This window comes from Scomber japonicus, chromosome 11 (genome assembly GCF_027409825.1).
Source record: "Scomber japonicus isolate fScoJap1 chromosome 11, fScoJap1.pri, whole genome shotgun sequence".
Taxonomy (NCBI): Eukaryota; Metazoa; Chordata; class Actinopteri; order Scombriformes; family Scombridae; genus Scomber; species Scomber japonicus.
Genome location: NC_070588.1, coordinates 12,302,413 through 12,320,275, shown reverse-complemented (window position 1 = coordinate 12,320,275; position 17,863 = coordinate 12,302,413). Strand labels below are relative to the sequence as shown.

The 17,863-nt window shown below is 37.9% G+C and overlaps 1 protein-coding gene across 1 annotated transcript; it reads right to left on the bottom strand.

The window, feature by feature from the left end:
• Positions 1 to 2,354: 2,354 nt before the first annotated feature.
• serp2 (stress-associated endoplasmic reticulum protein family member 2) lies at positions 2,355 to 7,367 on the bottom strand. The gene is made up of 3 exons (XM_053328873.1): positions 7,284 to 7,367; positions 3,684 to 3,756; positions 2,355 to 2,395 (listed from the first exon to the last, which is right to left on the bottom strand). Exons 1-3 carry the CDS (start codon positions 7,365 to 7,367, stop codon positions 2,355 to 2,357), a joined length of 198 nt encoding a protein of 65 aa, XP_053184848.1.
• Between the last annotated feature and the right edge of the window lie 10,496 nt (positions 7,368 to 17,863).

The window sequence follows — 17,863 nt, the reverse complement described above, 5'->3', positions numbered from 1 at the left end:
CAATAAAGTGCTGAATTAATGTTAGTAGTAGTAGGTAGTTAGTGATGGAGGGTCCGATGATAAACATAGAGCCCAAAGTATAGCCCTGCTTGAGCCAATAAAGATTGATAAGGCTTCATTTTACAGATCTTTAAATTCCTGATAACTTCTCAGCAAAGGTTTCTGGACAGAACCAAGTCTTATGGTATCAATTCAACATTATATATGAAGAGTAAAGTTTCCAATAATAAATACTTGATGAATAAGTATTAAGTTGGCCTTTTAAGGAAATTCCTCTGGACATAAACTGCTTTGAAAATTCAACTTTAAAGGATGCGCAGTTATAACATAATATATAAGTTTGTCTTTGTTTTCACTATATTCCAAAACACATTTTTCTCTCCAGGAAACTTGAGAGAAATGTTTAGGAAATAACAGATCTGTAAACTAAAACTCCAGAAATGATTTGAGACCGTTTGTAGACACACAGATCAGTATTTCAGACACATGATCTCCCCCTGACTGAAGTGGTCTTGTTTTTGGTGGCTAAGCTACACCTTAAAGAGGGTGAAACTGGTTGTTATTGTAAATATTGTTTAGTGCAATAATCTTAGACAATACTGGATTTGTTTTCAGCAGCTGTGCTTTGATATAAACCTCCATATCAAAAGTGGAAACCAGTGAACGGTCCAATCTTAGTAAGTTAAAGTCTGCAGCATTACAGGAGGAATGAAACAGACTAAGAGTGTTAGACCAACTTCATTTAAACTTATTAAAACAGGTTTTACACATATTTCTTGTAAATGATTGTCAACAAGCCTCATTTAAATGAAAGTATACCTTATTTTTGAGCTAGCACCTGTTGTCCTTGGGTCAATTTTGACCCTGGAGGACAACAGGAAGGTTTAATTTCTCTGGTGTGTTTCCCCCTACATAGTGGGAGAGTTATAGTGTGTTGGATGCTCAGTTTCTCACAGTTTACTTATAAATGTTGTAACTTATTTGTAAGATCAGTTAATTTACGGTCAGTTAATATTACACTGAAACTCCGCAGGAAACGAAACACTGTCAATCAAGGAACTGATACTTGTAGGAATTCAATTTGTAAAGGCCCTGAATGATGTCTGGAGACTTTACATCAGACACAAAGTGTAACTGAAATGCTTTTCTGATCCTGCAGATACTTTCTGTGCATATGTGGTTGCTGCAGAGCGGTTAACATACTGACACACATGTGACAGACATCTGCCCTTCATGTGCTTTCAGAGTCAAGTCACGACTCAGGGTTTCTTTTTCTTTTTCTACAGCATCAATCAAAACAGCAGTGTGTGTGTGTGTGTGTGTGTCTTTCTATCTTTAAAAGAACCTGGTTTTGTCAGGCAAAAACCAGCGTTGTGAGGACATTTTTGACTGGTCCTCACAACTTTAAAGGGCAATTTGAGGGTTAAGACTTGGTTTCCCATCTTAAGGTTAGAACTGGGTTTAGTGTTGAGTTTGGGCATTTAAATTTGATGGTTAAGATAGGATTAGGGGCTAGGGCATGCATTTTATCCAATAATGTCCCCACAAGTACATAAAAACAAACAGTTTGCACTTTTTTTAACACCTTGATTTAAAACAGCAGAATGTGTGTGTCCTATCTTTAAGGGAACCAATTTCAGGCAAAAACCAGCTTTGTGAGGACATTTCTGTGTTGTGAGGATTTCTGGCCAATCTTCACAACTTTAAAGGGCAATTTGAGTGTTAAGACTTGGTTTCAATTAAGTTAAGTTTAGGGTAAAGTTTGGTTTGGGCATTTCATTTTGATGGTTATTATGGTTATGCATTATGTCAATTAGTGTCCTCTCAAGGATATAAAGATTAACGTGTGTGTTAATGTGTGTGTGACGAATTAACAAAGTCTAAAACGAGGTGCTTCCTAAATGCTCAACATTTATTTGAAAAAAGATTCTTCTCACACGACGCAGACGAACACTGAAACAGGCAGGTACAGTATGGCACATTGTCAGCAAGAATCACTGGCCGCGCACTGTCATGTTAACAGTCTCACATGCACACACTCACGCACGCACACACACATACACACATACATACACAGAGCCAAGTGGTTCATGAGAGACACATGTTCTCCAGCCGGTGTGGTTTTCGACTGTCCATAGAAAAGCTGTCAGCACCACAGACTGCGACACATGTAAACGCTGATCAAGGGGACGGGGCAAGCGGGGCTTCTGCCTCCGAGGTCTGCTGGATCTGAAGCTTTGGTGTCAGTCTCTGGGCCTCTGGAGTGGGATCGGGGGGGGGATGTGCAGGCGTGGGTTAGCCAGGCTCAGTGAGGGCATGAGGAGGGGAACGGGAGTCTAGAGGCTGGTTCTGGATCACATCCCCATACGGATGCTCTGAATGATCTGAAATATAGCTGAGAGGACACAGACGACCAATTTCACAGCAAAAATACAGAAATAAAGCTGTCTGAACAAAACAGAACAGTAAATATTCTCATTGGGATGTAAAACAGAGTGATGAAAACTGAGGAACATAAAGTGTAATGGTGATTAAAGGTGCAGTACGTAGAAGTTAGTGGCATGTAGCAGAACAGACCTGGCAGAAATGGAATATAATATTTGCCAGTACATTTTAGTATTATTGTATAATCACCTGAAAATCATAATTGTTGTGTTTTCATTACCTTAGAGTGAGCCCTTTATATCTACAGAAGGAGTGGGTCCCCTTCCATGGAGGCTGCCTTGTTGTACTGCCATGTTTCTATTGTAGGCCACAATGGACAAACCAAATACTGGCTCTAGAGAGGGGACTTTCATGTTTTTAAGTTTCTACACACTTGAAATTCACTGCTAGATGCCACTAAATTCTACACACTGGTTCTTTAAAGCAATAGATAGATAATTTGGGAAACAACCTTATTTGCTTTCTAATGTAGAGTTACATTAGAAGATCGATATCACTTTCTTGCTTAGCACAGATCCCCAAAAATGAGGGAAAACTACATTGTTAACACATTATATCTTGTTTGTTTAAATTGTACAAACCCCAAACTGTAAAAATAACTATTTTTGTTAAAGCAGCATGTTACTGTTGTTGCTGCTGGAGGTGGAGCTAGTTTCAACTACTTTATAATACTGTAAACTAGTTTAGTCCAGTGGTTCCCAACCTAGGGGTTTGGCCCCTCCAAAGGGTCAGTAGATAAATCTGAGAGGTGGTGAGATTATTAATGGGAGAGGAAAGAAAGTACACAAATCTGTTTTCAGCTTTCAGACTTTTTCCCTAAAATTTGATTTTAGGTGAAGTATTCAAGAGTACCTTGCTGCAGTAAAGATGGCCGACAAGAGTGCCGCCATATATCCAATCCTTGCCGGAAGTGTCAGGCGGAAGTTAATCATCAAATAAATATAGTGGAGTAGAAAATACTATATTTCTCTCTCATCAAATGGAAATACTCTAGTAAAAATTGTATTTGAATAAATATACCTAGTTAGTCTCTAAAACTTTTTTTATTAATGACATTTGAGATTTGGCCCAAAGAGCTGGAAAAGCAGAAAATTCTTGGGCTCACTTTTTTTTTTTATCATATGTGACTTGTGATACACTGATACATTGATACACATTGTTCTGTGTGTAGTTGAAGTTTTCTTATCTCTAAGCATCGACTCAAAGACTCTCGAGGGATCTCTACACGAGGAACGTACCTGATCCACACACAACAAATACAAAGAGGGCAAGCAGCCAGGGGCCCACAGGATACTTCTCCTCTTGTGGTCGCTAAGCAAAGGAAACACACACACACACACAGTATTTTAGCATTACAGCTGTAATAGAAAAGTGACAGATGCTACAAAGCAAAGGTAAAACTGCTTGAGCGTGGGTTGCTTTTCAAAGAAGTTTCCAGTTTCCACCAACGCTCAGGTTGTTATTGCTCCTGTTTTTATGCTGTGCCACTTCTTCTCCTTAAACCACCAGTTATCTTTAGAAATAACGAGGCGAAGTGACGCTCATCAAAAAAGTCCACAATAACACCTCTGTGGTTCCACTTAAGAACAACAAGGAGTGTCTAATTATAAACCGAAGGGTGCAGAGTAAGCAGATTCTCACTCTGTGGGTCATGTGGAAAAGATGAGTGGTGCAGCATGAGAAGTCAGTCCAGAATCCAAGGAGCACACATCAGCTCCACAGGATGAGATCATCTACTTGGAGAAGAAACATGTTTGTCTGCCCGTGGTGAGTGACGCTGTCACAGTCGATGAGTGTGGCTGCTTTCTTCACGCTGTGTTCTAAGCTGTAACCTGAGGAGCTTTGATATTGAACCTTTAAGCTACTATTTAACCTGCATTTAGTGGCAGGAGGGCAGTGCAGTGTTACTGTACACCACAACCCACATCAGAAAAATGGTGATTGTAGTGTTTGTGGTGACATAATGTGGCACAATCATGTTAACTCCCATTAGAGAGTTCAAGAGTCACCAGAAAAATTAGGTTTAATGTAGTTATTAGTCTTTACAATAGTATTCTTAATTAAATGAGAGAAAAGAATACTGTGGGCATAAATCTCAATCACATTAGAGTTGCACTGATTAGTCGCCAACTATTTTGATAATAAATTCATCATTTGGAGTCGTTTTCTATGACAAAAATGTCCAAACTCTCTGATTCCAGCTCCTCAAATGTGAATATTTGGGAGACATTGATCGTCATTTTTCACCATTTTCTGACATTTTAAAGATCAAACAACTAATCAATTCATTGAGAAAATAAGTGACAGATTTATCGCCAATAAAAAAAAAAAGTTAGAAAAATACTCTCCCATTCACACTGTAATCTTTTCCTTTATAGTATATTAATCATACAAGCACACAGCATGTCAGAGAAAGATTCAAATAAATATACTATATTGTATATAAGATATAAACTCTATCATTCATTTGTTTCATGGCACTGCTGAGACCTGAAACTAATGATTATTTTCATTATCAATAACTCTGTTGATTTTTTTTTCAATTATTGATTAGTAATTTGCTCAAATGAGGATTATTGGGTTGTCTGAGACTCTTAAAGTCACTCTCAATCAATACTCTCCAGTAGAGACCACATCTGGTAACGATGGTGAGTATGTCTAAATATACTGAAGACATGTAGTGTGATGTGTAGCAGCAACAATACAAAAAATCTGCGAGCTCCATCCCTCCAGCATATTGACTAAAAGCAACAGAGGAACAGACGGTAACGACTTTCAACAACAAGTTTCTGTCTGGTTCCTGCGTTATAACTCTGATGTTTATCGTGGTTAACGTTGCCGTCATCAGCCCTGAATATCTCGGTTAACTCTGAGTGCAGCACGGTTAGTTATCAGCAGGCCCATGTGTTGTGTTCACTGCCACAGAAAAGGAATAAATCTTTGGGCTCTCTGAGTGTGACGTCACCTCTCTGTTGACTCTTATCAGACTAACGCTACCAGCAGCTGTGTGTGAGAGGCACAAACTGAGGCTTCAGTTAGCAGTGATCTGATATTTATGAAATTGACCTGGGAGTGTTGGGACATGATCAGAGAAGAGCGGAGAATTCAGCTGAACTAAATTTTCAAACCTAAGCAGACAAAAAAGCTAATTTTGAGTCATATTCACATCGTATAACAACATAGACGTGTGTGATGATGTACAAAGCTTAAAAAATATTTTGTGTGTACACTTCAATGACTGAGTCCACTGCACAAAAAAGTTGTACGTGATACTCTCTCTTTGCTCTGATGAAATATTAAAGCAGAGGATTAGTTGGGAAAACTTTAAAGGGCAAATATTCGGAACAGATTCAGAAGTAAAACGTCTCATATTCCTCCTCATACTGAAAAGATTTAATATTAAAATATTCGCTGTTGGAGCTTTTGGAATTTATGTAGTTTTATATGTTCAAATCCACAGTTTTCACTTCTTGTCCACAATATCTGAAATGTTGAGATTAAAAGTTTTATTCAAATATTGTGTTACGCCTCAGAGACACAGCTGAACATACCTGGATACCTGTTATATTATACTTATACTTATGTAACGGTACCAATACAGCAATGTAAAAATACTCCATTACAAGTAAAACTCCTACATGATAAAGTAAATTAGTATTAGTTAAAGTATTAAAATTAAAGTAGTGGTTTTGTCCTTTTGACTGATATATTATTATTTGTGACATAATTAGATCAATAGCACTAAAGCATCAGTGTTAGAGCAGCATGTTTCTGTTGTAGCTGCTGGAGGTGGAGCTAGTTAACACTACTTTATATACAGTTACATTGAACTAGTGGTTCCCAACCTAGGGGTTGGGCCCCTCCAAAAGGTCATCAGTGTCATGAGATGATTAATGGGAAAGGAAAGAAGAAAAAACAAAGTTCTGATAAACAAATCTTTGATTTTAGGTGAAATATTGGATCATTTGAACATTTATTGAAATTAAACCATGTGAGAAGTTTAGAGGAAAAAATCACTATTTGATGGAGCTGTTAACTCATAGACATCTGAAATGTGACCCTGACTACACACTGCTTTTTATAAGACGTCAAAAGCCAAAAAGGTTGGAAACCACTGGTTTCATCTTCAGCAATGTGTTGTATTTTAAAAGATTGTTATATTATCAATTGTGCCAAATTTTCATCTGAAAGTTGAATAAATGTAGTGAAGTAGAAGAAACAATATTTCCCTCTGAAGTGTAGCGGAGTGGAAGTAAGCACTATCAAATGGAAATACTCAAATTAAAGTGGCTCAAAATTGTACTTAGGCACAGTACCGGAGTAAATGTACTAATTACTTTCCATCGCTGTATTCCAATCTTTATACAAGGATTAAAGCTAGGGAAGATTTGTGAGCCTGAAAAGTTGTCCAGCTGGGAATATGCACAGTACATTGAATTAAGTGTTACATTAAAACTGCTCTAAGCCTGAAATCAGACATAGTAGCCTACCTGAGAACTTCAACTCCTGTGTATGATATAATGTCTAAAAAAACTTTATGGTCACCATCCTTGACCAACAGAGTAACGTTGAGTTACTGTGAGCAGGGCGGTAACGAGCCTGAATAAATCACATTTAATTCAAGCAGCAGCTGGAAGGAGCCTCATAAACCCAGATCCACCCAGATCTCCCACCAACACAGCTGGAGGAGGAGGAGGAGGAGGGGGGGGGGGGACACACACATGTGAGATAACCGGGGACACATTGAACGGTCATTACCATCACACCATCATCATCATCATAATGCTGAACGTCACCTCTGTGGTTAATGCCATGCTGTCAGGACTGAGGATGCTCACCAGCGTCTTGGCCACGTTTCCTCTCTGCGTGATGTTCTTGCTGTGTTTCTCGTTGGCCATGCGGATCCTCTGTTTAGCCACCATCTTACCCGGCGATTACAAGCTGTCTGCCTCGCCTGTTGTTTATCTTATTTTTTTTTTATTTTTCCTGATGCTGCAGGCTGACAACAGCAGCTCACCCCCCCGCGTCAAGCACGCAGAGCTCCGCCGGAAATGAACCGGAAACAAGCCAAGACCGCTTTCAGAGTGAGAGCATAAGGCGTGAGTGAGACGCTGTGTGCTGTCAGGAGGACGGAAATATGGTCGATTTGTATTTCTTAATCAAAGTCTCTGTTTTCTTAATTATTCTGTCGCGTTTCTGACAAAAGTTAAATATAGAGTATTGCTCAAAGCCTTTATTCTGAAGGTCTTCGCAGGAAGTCACTCGGTTAATGTCTTAAAACTTTACTCTGCTCCCCTTTGCCTGGTCATCGATTGATTATTGATTTTAATTGATTTCATTTGGGGGCGAAAGTTAGATTATTATTATTATTATGACGATAAGAATAATAATAATGATTATTATTAGTATTAGTAGTAGTATGATGATGCTGATTGAAGATGATGGTGCTGATGATTATTATTATGACATGTCTTACTAAGTAAATCTTTTGTATAGCATATCATAGTTATGGTTATATCGCTAGTTTCTATTCTATATTTTTTCTCTATTTCAGTCTATTAAATTATTGAATATAATTTAGCATTCATTTTTATTCGTCTCTCTTTCATCACTGTTTTTGTAATTTGATTCAAGTCACTGCTGTAATGCTTTCATTTCCCTTTGAGATTAATAAAGTACTCTCTCTACAGACAGGTGACATATTAAATGAAAAACCAATGCTTGATCCCTACAATGAGTGGATCCGGTTGGCATTTTGCTGGTATAATTTGGGTCCTCTTGTCCCCCTTGGAGGGAAGAGTCAATGCAAATCAATACAAAGTTGTTCTGAATGATCACCTTCATCCTATGATGAAACATTTCTATCCTGATGGGAGTGGTCTCTTCCAGGATGATAATAATGATAATAATAATAATAATAACTTAATTTGTATCACACCGTTCATACAATAAATGCAGTTCAAAGTGCTTTATAACTAAAAATAATCTATCTATCTATCTATCTATCTATCTATCTATCTATCTATCTATCCATCTATCTATCTATCTATCTATCTATCTATCTATCTATCTATCTATCTATCCATCCATCCATCTATCTATTTATATATTTATAATACTGAATTGATCCCTGTGGGAAATTTGAGCAGTGTAAAGCTATGATATACAAAAGCAGATGAGGATATTTTTTCATTCAAAAAATAAAATTTAAAATATAAACTTTATATGAATGAGTCCAGAAGAGCAACTACTTTTTAATAATGATGATCAACTTTATTTCTATAGCACCTTTCATATGCAGCTCAAGGTACTTTACATATATTTAATAAAAAACAAACATTGAACAAAACACAGGTTGCAAACAAACAATAAAATACAATAAAATGTGTAAAAACTAAAATACTTCAGTGAGAAAATGGCGACTTTCCCGACTGTGAAGAGATCAAATTGAGACCTTACCTTTCACAATATAATAATTTAGATCAGTTGTTTATTTATTTATATGTTGTTGTTGCTGTTAGTTCCTCTCTTTTTCTTTTTGAAAGATATTTGCATGGGGATGTGAGTGCTGTTGAATTATTCAGGAGCTTTGTAAAAATGTGGGCTGCTGTAGATGTTACACACACTTATTTTTGTCTCAAACTTGAGAGCTTCAGCTGCCTTTGTGTTTATTTATTCACTCTTCCTGGTATTTGGTTTGGATTTGAATGGACATTTAGATTTGTGTGTGGGTGTGATGTGTTTTATTGATGCATCTCTTCACATATGGTGGATGAGAAATGACCCATAAACAAATGAGAGATTGAGAAAAAGTAGCAAAAGAGATGAAAACATTGTAGTAGAAATGATAGATGCTAGTGTTAGTAGTTTATCAGATGCTCCTAGTTAAAATAATACAGTCTAATACAACAAACCTCCCATAAATCCCATTTTCATAGAGGTTAAAATATTCAGCACCAACTTGAATTAACACATCTCAAAAACCTTTGTTAAAATAGGATTTTTTACTAGGCCTGCTTTATTTTTAGATAGGTATACCTGATAAACCAGTAACTGAGGGTATTTGCCGTCATGTGTTTTGCCATCAGGCTGAGAAATTCGTTTTATCTTTCTCTCTCAACCCAACTCGTCAAGCAGATGACCACCCACCTACAGGCTGGGTCTGCTTGAGGTTTCTTCCCGTTAAAGGGGAGTTTTTCCTTGCCGCTGTTGCCAAATACTTGCTCATGGGGGAATGTTGGGTCTCTGTAAATTAAAGAGTACAGTGTAGACCTGCTCTGTGAAAAGTGCCTTGAGATAATATCTGTTGTGATTTGGGGATATACAATTAAAACTTAATCTTCTGCAGCATCGGTAGAAGAATGTCATTCTTTATGGAAACATTTTACAACACACAGAGAAGTTTCTTAGTAGGTAATTGCTGCCTTGCTGCAATATTTTTTAAATGAGACCAAATAATTTGAATGGGATTAAATGTGAAGGGATTACTCCAGCCTTTCCAGTGAAATGGTTCCTCATTACACTGCACACAATATCAGAGACTCCCGCTTCCAAAACATCTTAAATCATAGCTTTCAATTCGATGCAAACACCGGGGCACCAACGACCTGCTGACAGGGTCTTTTAAGGTCAGTGTGATAAGATTTATTTCAAATAGCTCTGGCTGAGATACAGGAAGACAAGTGGGTTTGATATAAAATATTACACCAGCGTAACGTGAATGACAACTCAGCTTTACATGAGTGTAACATTCACATGTTACTGAATCTGTTACAGCAGACTTACATCATTCACTCAGTCTGTCAAGACGAGCTCGCTGGCTGCTTGGAGAGAAAAAAGGGCAGAGAGAGAGAGAGAGAGCAGAGGTTGCCTAGCAACTGCATCAAAGGGTTTGCTTGGGGAGGGACACATGAAGCAAAAAACAATGGAGAGAAAAAGAAGACACGACCCAAGTACATCTAAGCAGCTGACTCATAATTAAGTGTATTACATTGCTTTTAATGATTTTGTTTGATGTCCCACATGCTGTTAGATAATCAGCTGGTTGACAAATACCTAAATATATATAGAAAATATTTTCTATATTTTTCTTATTGTCAACAAATCTCTTATGCAGAGTGAAACCAATAGATCGATCTACTTAGGAGTGCTGTGTGTGTATCCAAACCTCCGTTACAAACATGTTTGAAAAATATGTAAAGGTTGTGGATTTCAAATTTTACAGTCAAGGACAAAAAAAAAACACGTAAAACATTTAATTTATTTATTTGGCTCACATCACAAAAATCACTATTAAAAACATGTTGTTTTCTACCAGCAAAAAAATCCATAGCCACATCTTGGAAACCAGTAAACATACCAAGTCTATGATTCTGCAGAGTTGACCAAACTTTCTTTCTTTCTCTAATGCTCGCTTGCTTTTCATTCTTCCAACACATTCAGTTTGTTTTGCTGTAGGTGTGAAGTGATTTGGCTCATGAGTCTCAGGTCTGCAGGAAACTGATAATTATAACAAATATTAGTTCTAACATTATCGCTACTGCTGTTGCTTCATTCAAGAAACAGGTTAAGAATTTTGGGAATGTGCTTATTTGCTTTATTTCAGGAGTGAGATTATAAGACTCAGGGCATGTTTATCCTTGTTTAACATAAAGACACTTAGACTTAGACTGTCCAAAGTTAAACAATCTTAGTTATTAACCTTATTAACAAGTTAAATCTAGTTTATTTAACCTTGGAAAAAAGAGAATCATAGATGAAGTTATTAGCCTAAAACTAAGAAAATATTAAGTTCAGTTTATCCACCCAGTACTCCTGTGCAGTCTCCAGCCTTAGTGCAGCTTGCCAGATACAATCGCTGAACAAGCACGAGGATACCAAACTTAGCGACCGCACTGCAATGACGAGACAGCTCAATTGCCTGCACACAGCTATTGTTCGCCAAGATTTAGTCCCAGCATGCACCTCTCCCTAAAACCACAAATAGTTTTTACAGTTATGTGTGACAGACACTGTAGTAGTGCTGTGAGGAAGTAAACAGAGGTGCTGGCTGCAGATCAAATGTCCTCGTGTGTTCAAAGTTAACATCGTCGAGTGACCTGGTTTTCAAGCTTCTCCCTTTCCCGTCCCTGGGGTCTCCATTGTCTGTGTGCACGAGAGAGAAAGAGAGAGGGAGACTAGAACTGACACAAAATACCACTTCTTGTATCTCTTGAGAAACAATCATTTCTGTCTTATCTATACATGATTTTGTCTTCGGTGACCATTTCTACAATCAACCATCAGTGGAAAAACTTGTATTATCATATTTGCTTGAAAACGACTAAATCTGACAGGTATCAGGGGTAAAATGTTTAATCATTTGTAAGTGCACACTGGTAATTAGTTTCATTTTTCATTCAGAGAAGCATTACTCTTACAGGAATGAGGAATCAAAACCCCAAAAACTGAGATGACTGTATAAACATCATAATATTGATCCCTACTGTTTGTTTTCATGTATTTGAATGATTGAATTGATTGTGTTCTGTACTGCTTTATTGGGCCTTTTTAATTCATTGATTTAAATTATTTAGGCTATTTTAACATCTATGGTAAATATCTGGCTGCTTAGTAAAGGTTTGTAAATTATTTATTGTATAGTTTTAGTCCATTCAATTCTTGATGAATAAAGATTTAAATATATATCATCACATCTTCATGTTTCTTAGTGTAAATGATCTGAGCACTCTGGTTTTCATTTTTATCCGTTTCCACTTTCCTTGACCTTGTGATGTTTTTGCATCAGGGCTAAAAAACAGTGATTTAAAGGAGGAAGGTTATAATTTCTTTTTTTCTCTCAGTATTCACATCCATCTTTTGTTTGACCCATCCCAGTCAAAACAGCCAAACAGACACACCACTGCAAGAAAAACACTGGTTAAGAAAAGAAACAGAATGGACGGAGATTACGCAAAGCATTTAAATAAATAAATGCATAAACAAGTCATAAGTCAAAAACAAGAATATGACAGGAACGTGAGGAAAAACACTGTGTTTTAGTCTGCAGAAGGTCAAATATACACACCAGATGTGCAAGAGTGCATTTTTCACATCATCCACCTGTTTAAATACTGTGTTTTACATTTAGAGTTGAAGATAACAGAACGTGTGAGTAATAACACTGATGTAAGTACAGACTGACCTACATATTCTGTTTGTTAGACCAAACAAAATGCAGACCTGGCGTGTGGCGGCTGTTTATAGCTCCTGTAGGCGATAATTATGCAAAAAAAAGTCTGCAGGCTGGCATGCAGACATGTTAACACCAACGCACGTGCATGTGTGACACAGCAGCTGCAGCTGACTTTTACAGAGGAAATACCTGAGATCTCATTCTGAGGAAAGCCCGTTAAAAGATTATGACAGATGAAATGCATAAATACCCACAGGGCATATAAAAACACACAGATGGACATGCAGGAAAAGTGAAGCTACTCCTGTTGTGCAAAGCTATTCATTGTCGACTGTCAGATGAAAGCATCTTCATTGTAAGAAAACTCCACCCACAGTACTGTAGCTCTGTTTTGAATCTATTTTCAGAGTGCAACTTGGAGAATATTTGACCTGAATTCTGGCTTGTTTACCTCAAACCTTCCTCCCCTAATCACAGTCCAAACGCTCCCTGTAGAGCAGAAACATGCACTTCAACCACCGCAGGAGAGGAGGGTAAACAGCAGTTAAAGCTAGCAAAATAAACCTGAAACGTGAGAGATGAATTCAGGTAAAGAAAGACGATGGGTGGAGTGGTGCAGGAATGGGGCGGGGGGCAGGGGGCGGAAATGTTTGATGCCTGCATGTGAGGGTGTGACATGAACAAAATAAGCTCTGTATGAAAACATATAGCCTAGGTGGGTCGCTGGGTTGAAACTCATTACCCTCCAAACAAGCCCCCCCTCTTTCCTTTTGATGGCCAAACTCATTTGCTGGCCTCGCTCCCTGCTGGCCTTGATGTTGCGGTAGCTGCTGGGGCCAAACAGAGCTTCATCTGTGATTTCATATACAGTAACTCTCAGACGTCCAAGCCTCTACATGCATAATCTATCCAAACTAGCAGCTCTGTCATAGTCAGTCTTATTCACGTCAACAAACAGTGATGTTCAATCTCATTGCTGTCAGCCTAAGAGGAGCTGCTCTCTCTCTCTGAGTCCTTATGAACGGAGGAATAACACCGACACCTTTCCTGCCACACGAGCACCGGAAAGCCAAAAACATTCCAGCTGTAAATTTATTTCAAATACACGTGCAGCTTGAGGGACTATCCCCAAAGAAGTCAAAGAAGGAAACTGGCCAGTGAATATATTTTCTATTAGCTGCAACTACTGTGAGATCCAAAACACACAGCAGCTCTCATTAATTATAAGAAACAGACTTACCATTAAAATAACATAAAGAGTGACATAAAGATGATTGACACGCATAATTTTATTACCTGAAAAAACACTGAATAAACCCAGTTAGACATTATTTAGCATTCATCAGAATCTCTTGACTTTATGTTTTGAACGATTTATGGCCAAGTACAAACTCAAAAGGTTGTTTTTTTCAACACAACAAAGTAGAAACGCTCTGTAAACAGTCTGCATTCCTGCTCGTGCGCTGAGTTACTCTCTGGGGGAAAATGTGGATTTTGTTATCTGTGTTTGGAGCCATTAAACAAACAAATGGGGCTGTAATCTTCGTGATGAAGGGGCATATCATCTGAAGACTAATGTCAACTTCCGTAGCTCTTGAGAAAAACATCATCATTTATTTTATACGCATTTAAAACAAGTTTAAGGTCAGAAAAGGTACACTGTAGGGTAATGGTCACCAACCCAGCTTGTCAAGGGGGCTTGATAATAAGTTAATTATTACAATCAGGTGTGTTAGAGTGGGGAGATATCTATGCAGGGCAGTAGCTCTGCAGGAGCAGGGTTGGTGACTACTGCTGTAGGGTATTAAATGAGTGTGACTGAATAGAGTTTACTGAACTGTATAAAAGAGTATCATCTGCATAAAAATGTAAATTGCATGTATTAAGAGATATGCCAATGTTATGAATATATATGTTGAGTAATGCTAGACCTTAGCCCACTACTACTACTAGCTGCCTTACACTTCTGGAAACTATCATTGTTATTAAACTAACATGACCGTAATCTTCGCGGTGAAGGAACGTATCACCCAGTGTAGAGGTGTGGCTAATTGATGTGTTTTAAATAGTTTTTGGACAACAACGGAGATCTACAATATATCATTATCAATTCATTGTTGGTTTGGATCTACACAAGGTTTGTTGACAATAAGATAAACATATTAGAAAACAAAAATTTCATATTTTCAAGATTTTAAATTATCTTTAATCATAATTTGTAAAATCATGTCCATCATTTTCCGTCATTACTTTTTTGCAATACATAAAATGTGCTTTTTGATCAAATTTTCCTCCTCCTCTTCATCATCATACAATCTTAAAGTAAAATCATAAAATAATTGACAGTTTCCTGTCACAATCCGATTCTGAAAAAATAATGATACTTTTATATAAGTAAGAGATATAAAAACGTCCTCCTCCCTAGAGAGTGAGCTGAGGACAAACAGAGAAGTGGTTAATTCAGTGAAATGAAGGTCATGGTGTTCTTTTAGTGAACTGAGTCACTTATTACCTGTTAATGATTGTCAGGATTTTGTAGACACACCTGATGTATTACAAAGTCGATTAATATATGGCTCTTAAAAAGGAGAATTTTATGGTGTGTCAGAGGAAGCAGTGAAGACTGAACAGTGAGTCATACAGCATGAAGAGGGGGTGGAAATATGAAGCAAAATAGAAAAGAGCGCTAGTTTATTAAATGAAAATAGGTCAATGTGAAGGTTCCGCTCCACAAAGGGATCAACATACTCAAATACACTTATAGATGTATATGTGAGTGTGTTTGGGTGTCTGCAGTCTCCCTACCCCCTGCAGTTAATGAATGTATAATTTAAAAAGGAACCTTAACTGTGGACAATACCGACACACACGCCACAAAAACAGAGCAAATGACAAAATCACCAAAAATTGAACCAATGTTTCAAAAAACATGTGGGGGCTAATGTTAAGAGCTCTAAATATGAGAAAAGATGGAGATGACACTCTTCCCTGACAAATAACTGCTGGGTGAAGTGATATGGTTGTTTAGTGGCTGAATGGTAGGATATAAATCTACAAAAACATACTTAGCCAAAAACATACTTAATTCACCTCTGCACAGAGCGTACCTGACTTTTAGATTTTGTCATGTACGACTTTAACTTACAATGTAGAAATAAGACGGCTGTAGAGTTGTTAGAGTGTGTTGATTTTTCAGTTCATCCCTGTTGCCAGTCCATGAAATGAGGATCTTTTCATCTAGCTGTGGGTTTTTGAAATAAATGAGCAATCTTACTTCCTGAAAAGTTAGACTGGTTCTTCAAAACTGACATTTGCTGTGTTTTTTTCCATTACTAGAACCCATAACTTAACTTACAGCAGCTGTCCTGGGCTCTGCTTTGTTTCCACTGTCCTCCGCCCTTTTTGGAGACAAGTATTACATTTCAGCATCCTTTATGAGGTGGTACAAAATCAAACTCCAGGTACAACAACATATCAGTAAACCATTTTGGGCAAATGCCAACGTCCCTTTTGCCAAGAAAGTTCTCAAAGGGTCAGATAATAGGAAGCTCCAGTTTACAAATGTAAAATCCTGGCAAGAAAAAGAAAGAAAAGGGAATCCCATCTGTTCCCTATTTTTTAAACCAAAAAAAAAAAATTCCAGGAACTAAAAAAAACCTTTCCTGTTTTCTTTTCCAACCTGTCTGAATTACCATGATTTTTAGACAAATTAGACTGATAAACAGGAAACTGAAAATGCTAGACAGGCAATATGTTTAAAGGTGAAGGATCTGAACTGAGTTCTACAACCACATGGCAAGAAAATGTCACAGAGACATCAGAAACTGAAACCAGACTCTAAGTTTCTAAAAAGTCAAATTCCTGGAAGTTCCTTTGGTGTAAAAGGATCATCTGAAACTGGGCGGATATACAAACATACACCCACACCCCTCCTCACATGGATGATCACTGACCGACCTGCTCATGCCTGAGAGCAGAGTCATCTTCTGCATCCACCCACCAAATCGTCAGTGTCCTCGATTTGAACTCGGCTTTATAAACACGACTTCAATCTGACATCGCTGGCTCGCTCTGAAAGATGTCGATCTTCTCTCACAGTGAAATTACACATAAACTAACCAATGAGATAACTCACTTTGTCTCACTAATCAATCTTTCAACAGCTGCTCATCCGTTGAAGGTGCAGAAATGTGTGTGTGCTAAATTCTCCTAACGACGGACAACAGGAAGACAAACCTCTGATGTTTGTGAACCCTGACCATGACACACATCCAAAGAGTCTTACCTCATCTGAACTCAATGTGGATTGACTAGCTTGTTCCGCAGGGCTTTCAACTACACCTTACATCAGAGTCCTTTTAGTTGTCATGGTGATGGACAGAAACAGAGGTTACATTTTCTCCCCACGTGTGAACACCTGTTATCATGTGACCAAAGTTTGAAAGCTCAGCGCGGATTTGGAGTTAAGATTATTTTATTAAACTAATGTTTCCAGAGTTAAGAATGAACTTTTACTCAATTTACAAATAGACGATTCTTCAGCCCAAGACACGAAACAAAGATACGGTATGGCTGCTCATCCAATCACCCAAGACAAATTTTAAAACAAGGTCTGTGAGAGAGTTATTATGAGATATCACCTCCAACTGTTCTGCCAACTACTAAACTACATCTGTACATGTTTGAGCCTGATTCGAATGATGTAAGTGGACATCATGGACAACCTCAGCAATAAAGGTTACAGAACGGACAGCTATTTATGTAAATGCACAGGGTGATGTCATCTCATCTGGAAAGAGGAAAAAAACACTGCAAACAAATGGTTCAGAGCAGGTTGAAACCAGAGCTTTTATCTTGCAGGGAGCATTTTTTCATTCACCTCAAGATGTGGAGCTTTGACCATGTTTAGTATACATTTCCAACAGCATAACAGTATAAAACTAATACTACTAATAATAATCATAATCATAAAGGGTAAATGATGTGTCCTTTGAATAGGTGTGGAGAACAGGTGGGCTGGGGGCTGCAGAGGCCCGGGAGATGGGTTCGGGTTTTGGTGAGAGTGGTTATGGTTGAGTGGGTGATGCTCCCTCTTTGTCCTGACGATTAGTGCTCCATGCACTTCTTTGTTTGGGTCTTCTGACGGTTATGTAGCTCTAGCCTGGTTCATATTGTCCAGCAGTGTTGAGACACAAAACCTGCTGCTGTTTTACTGAACAACCATTAGGGGAACAAAGCAGCTGC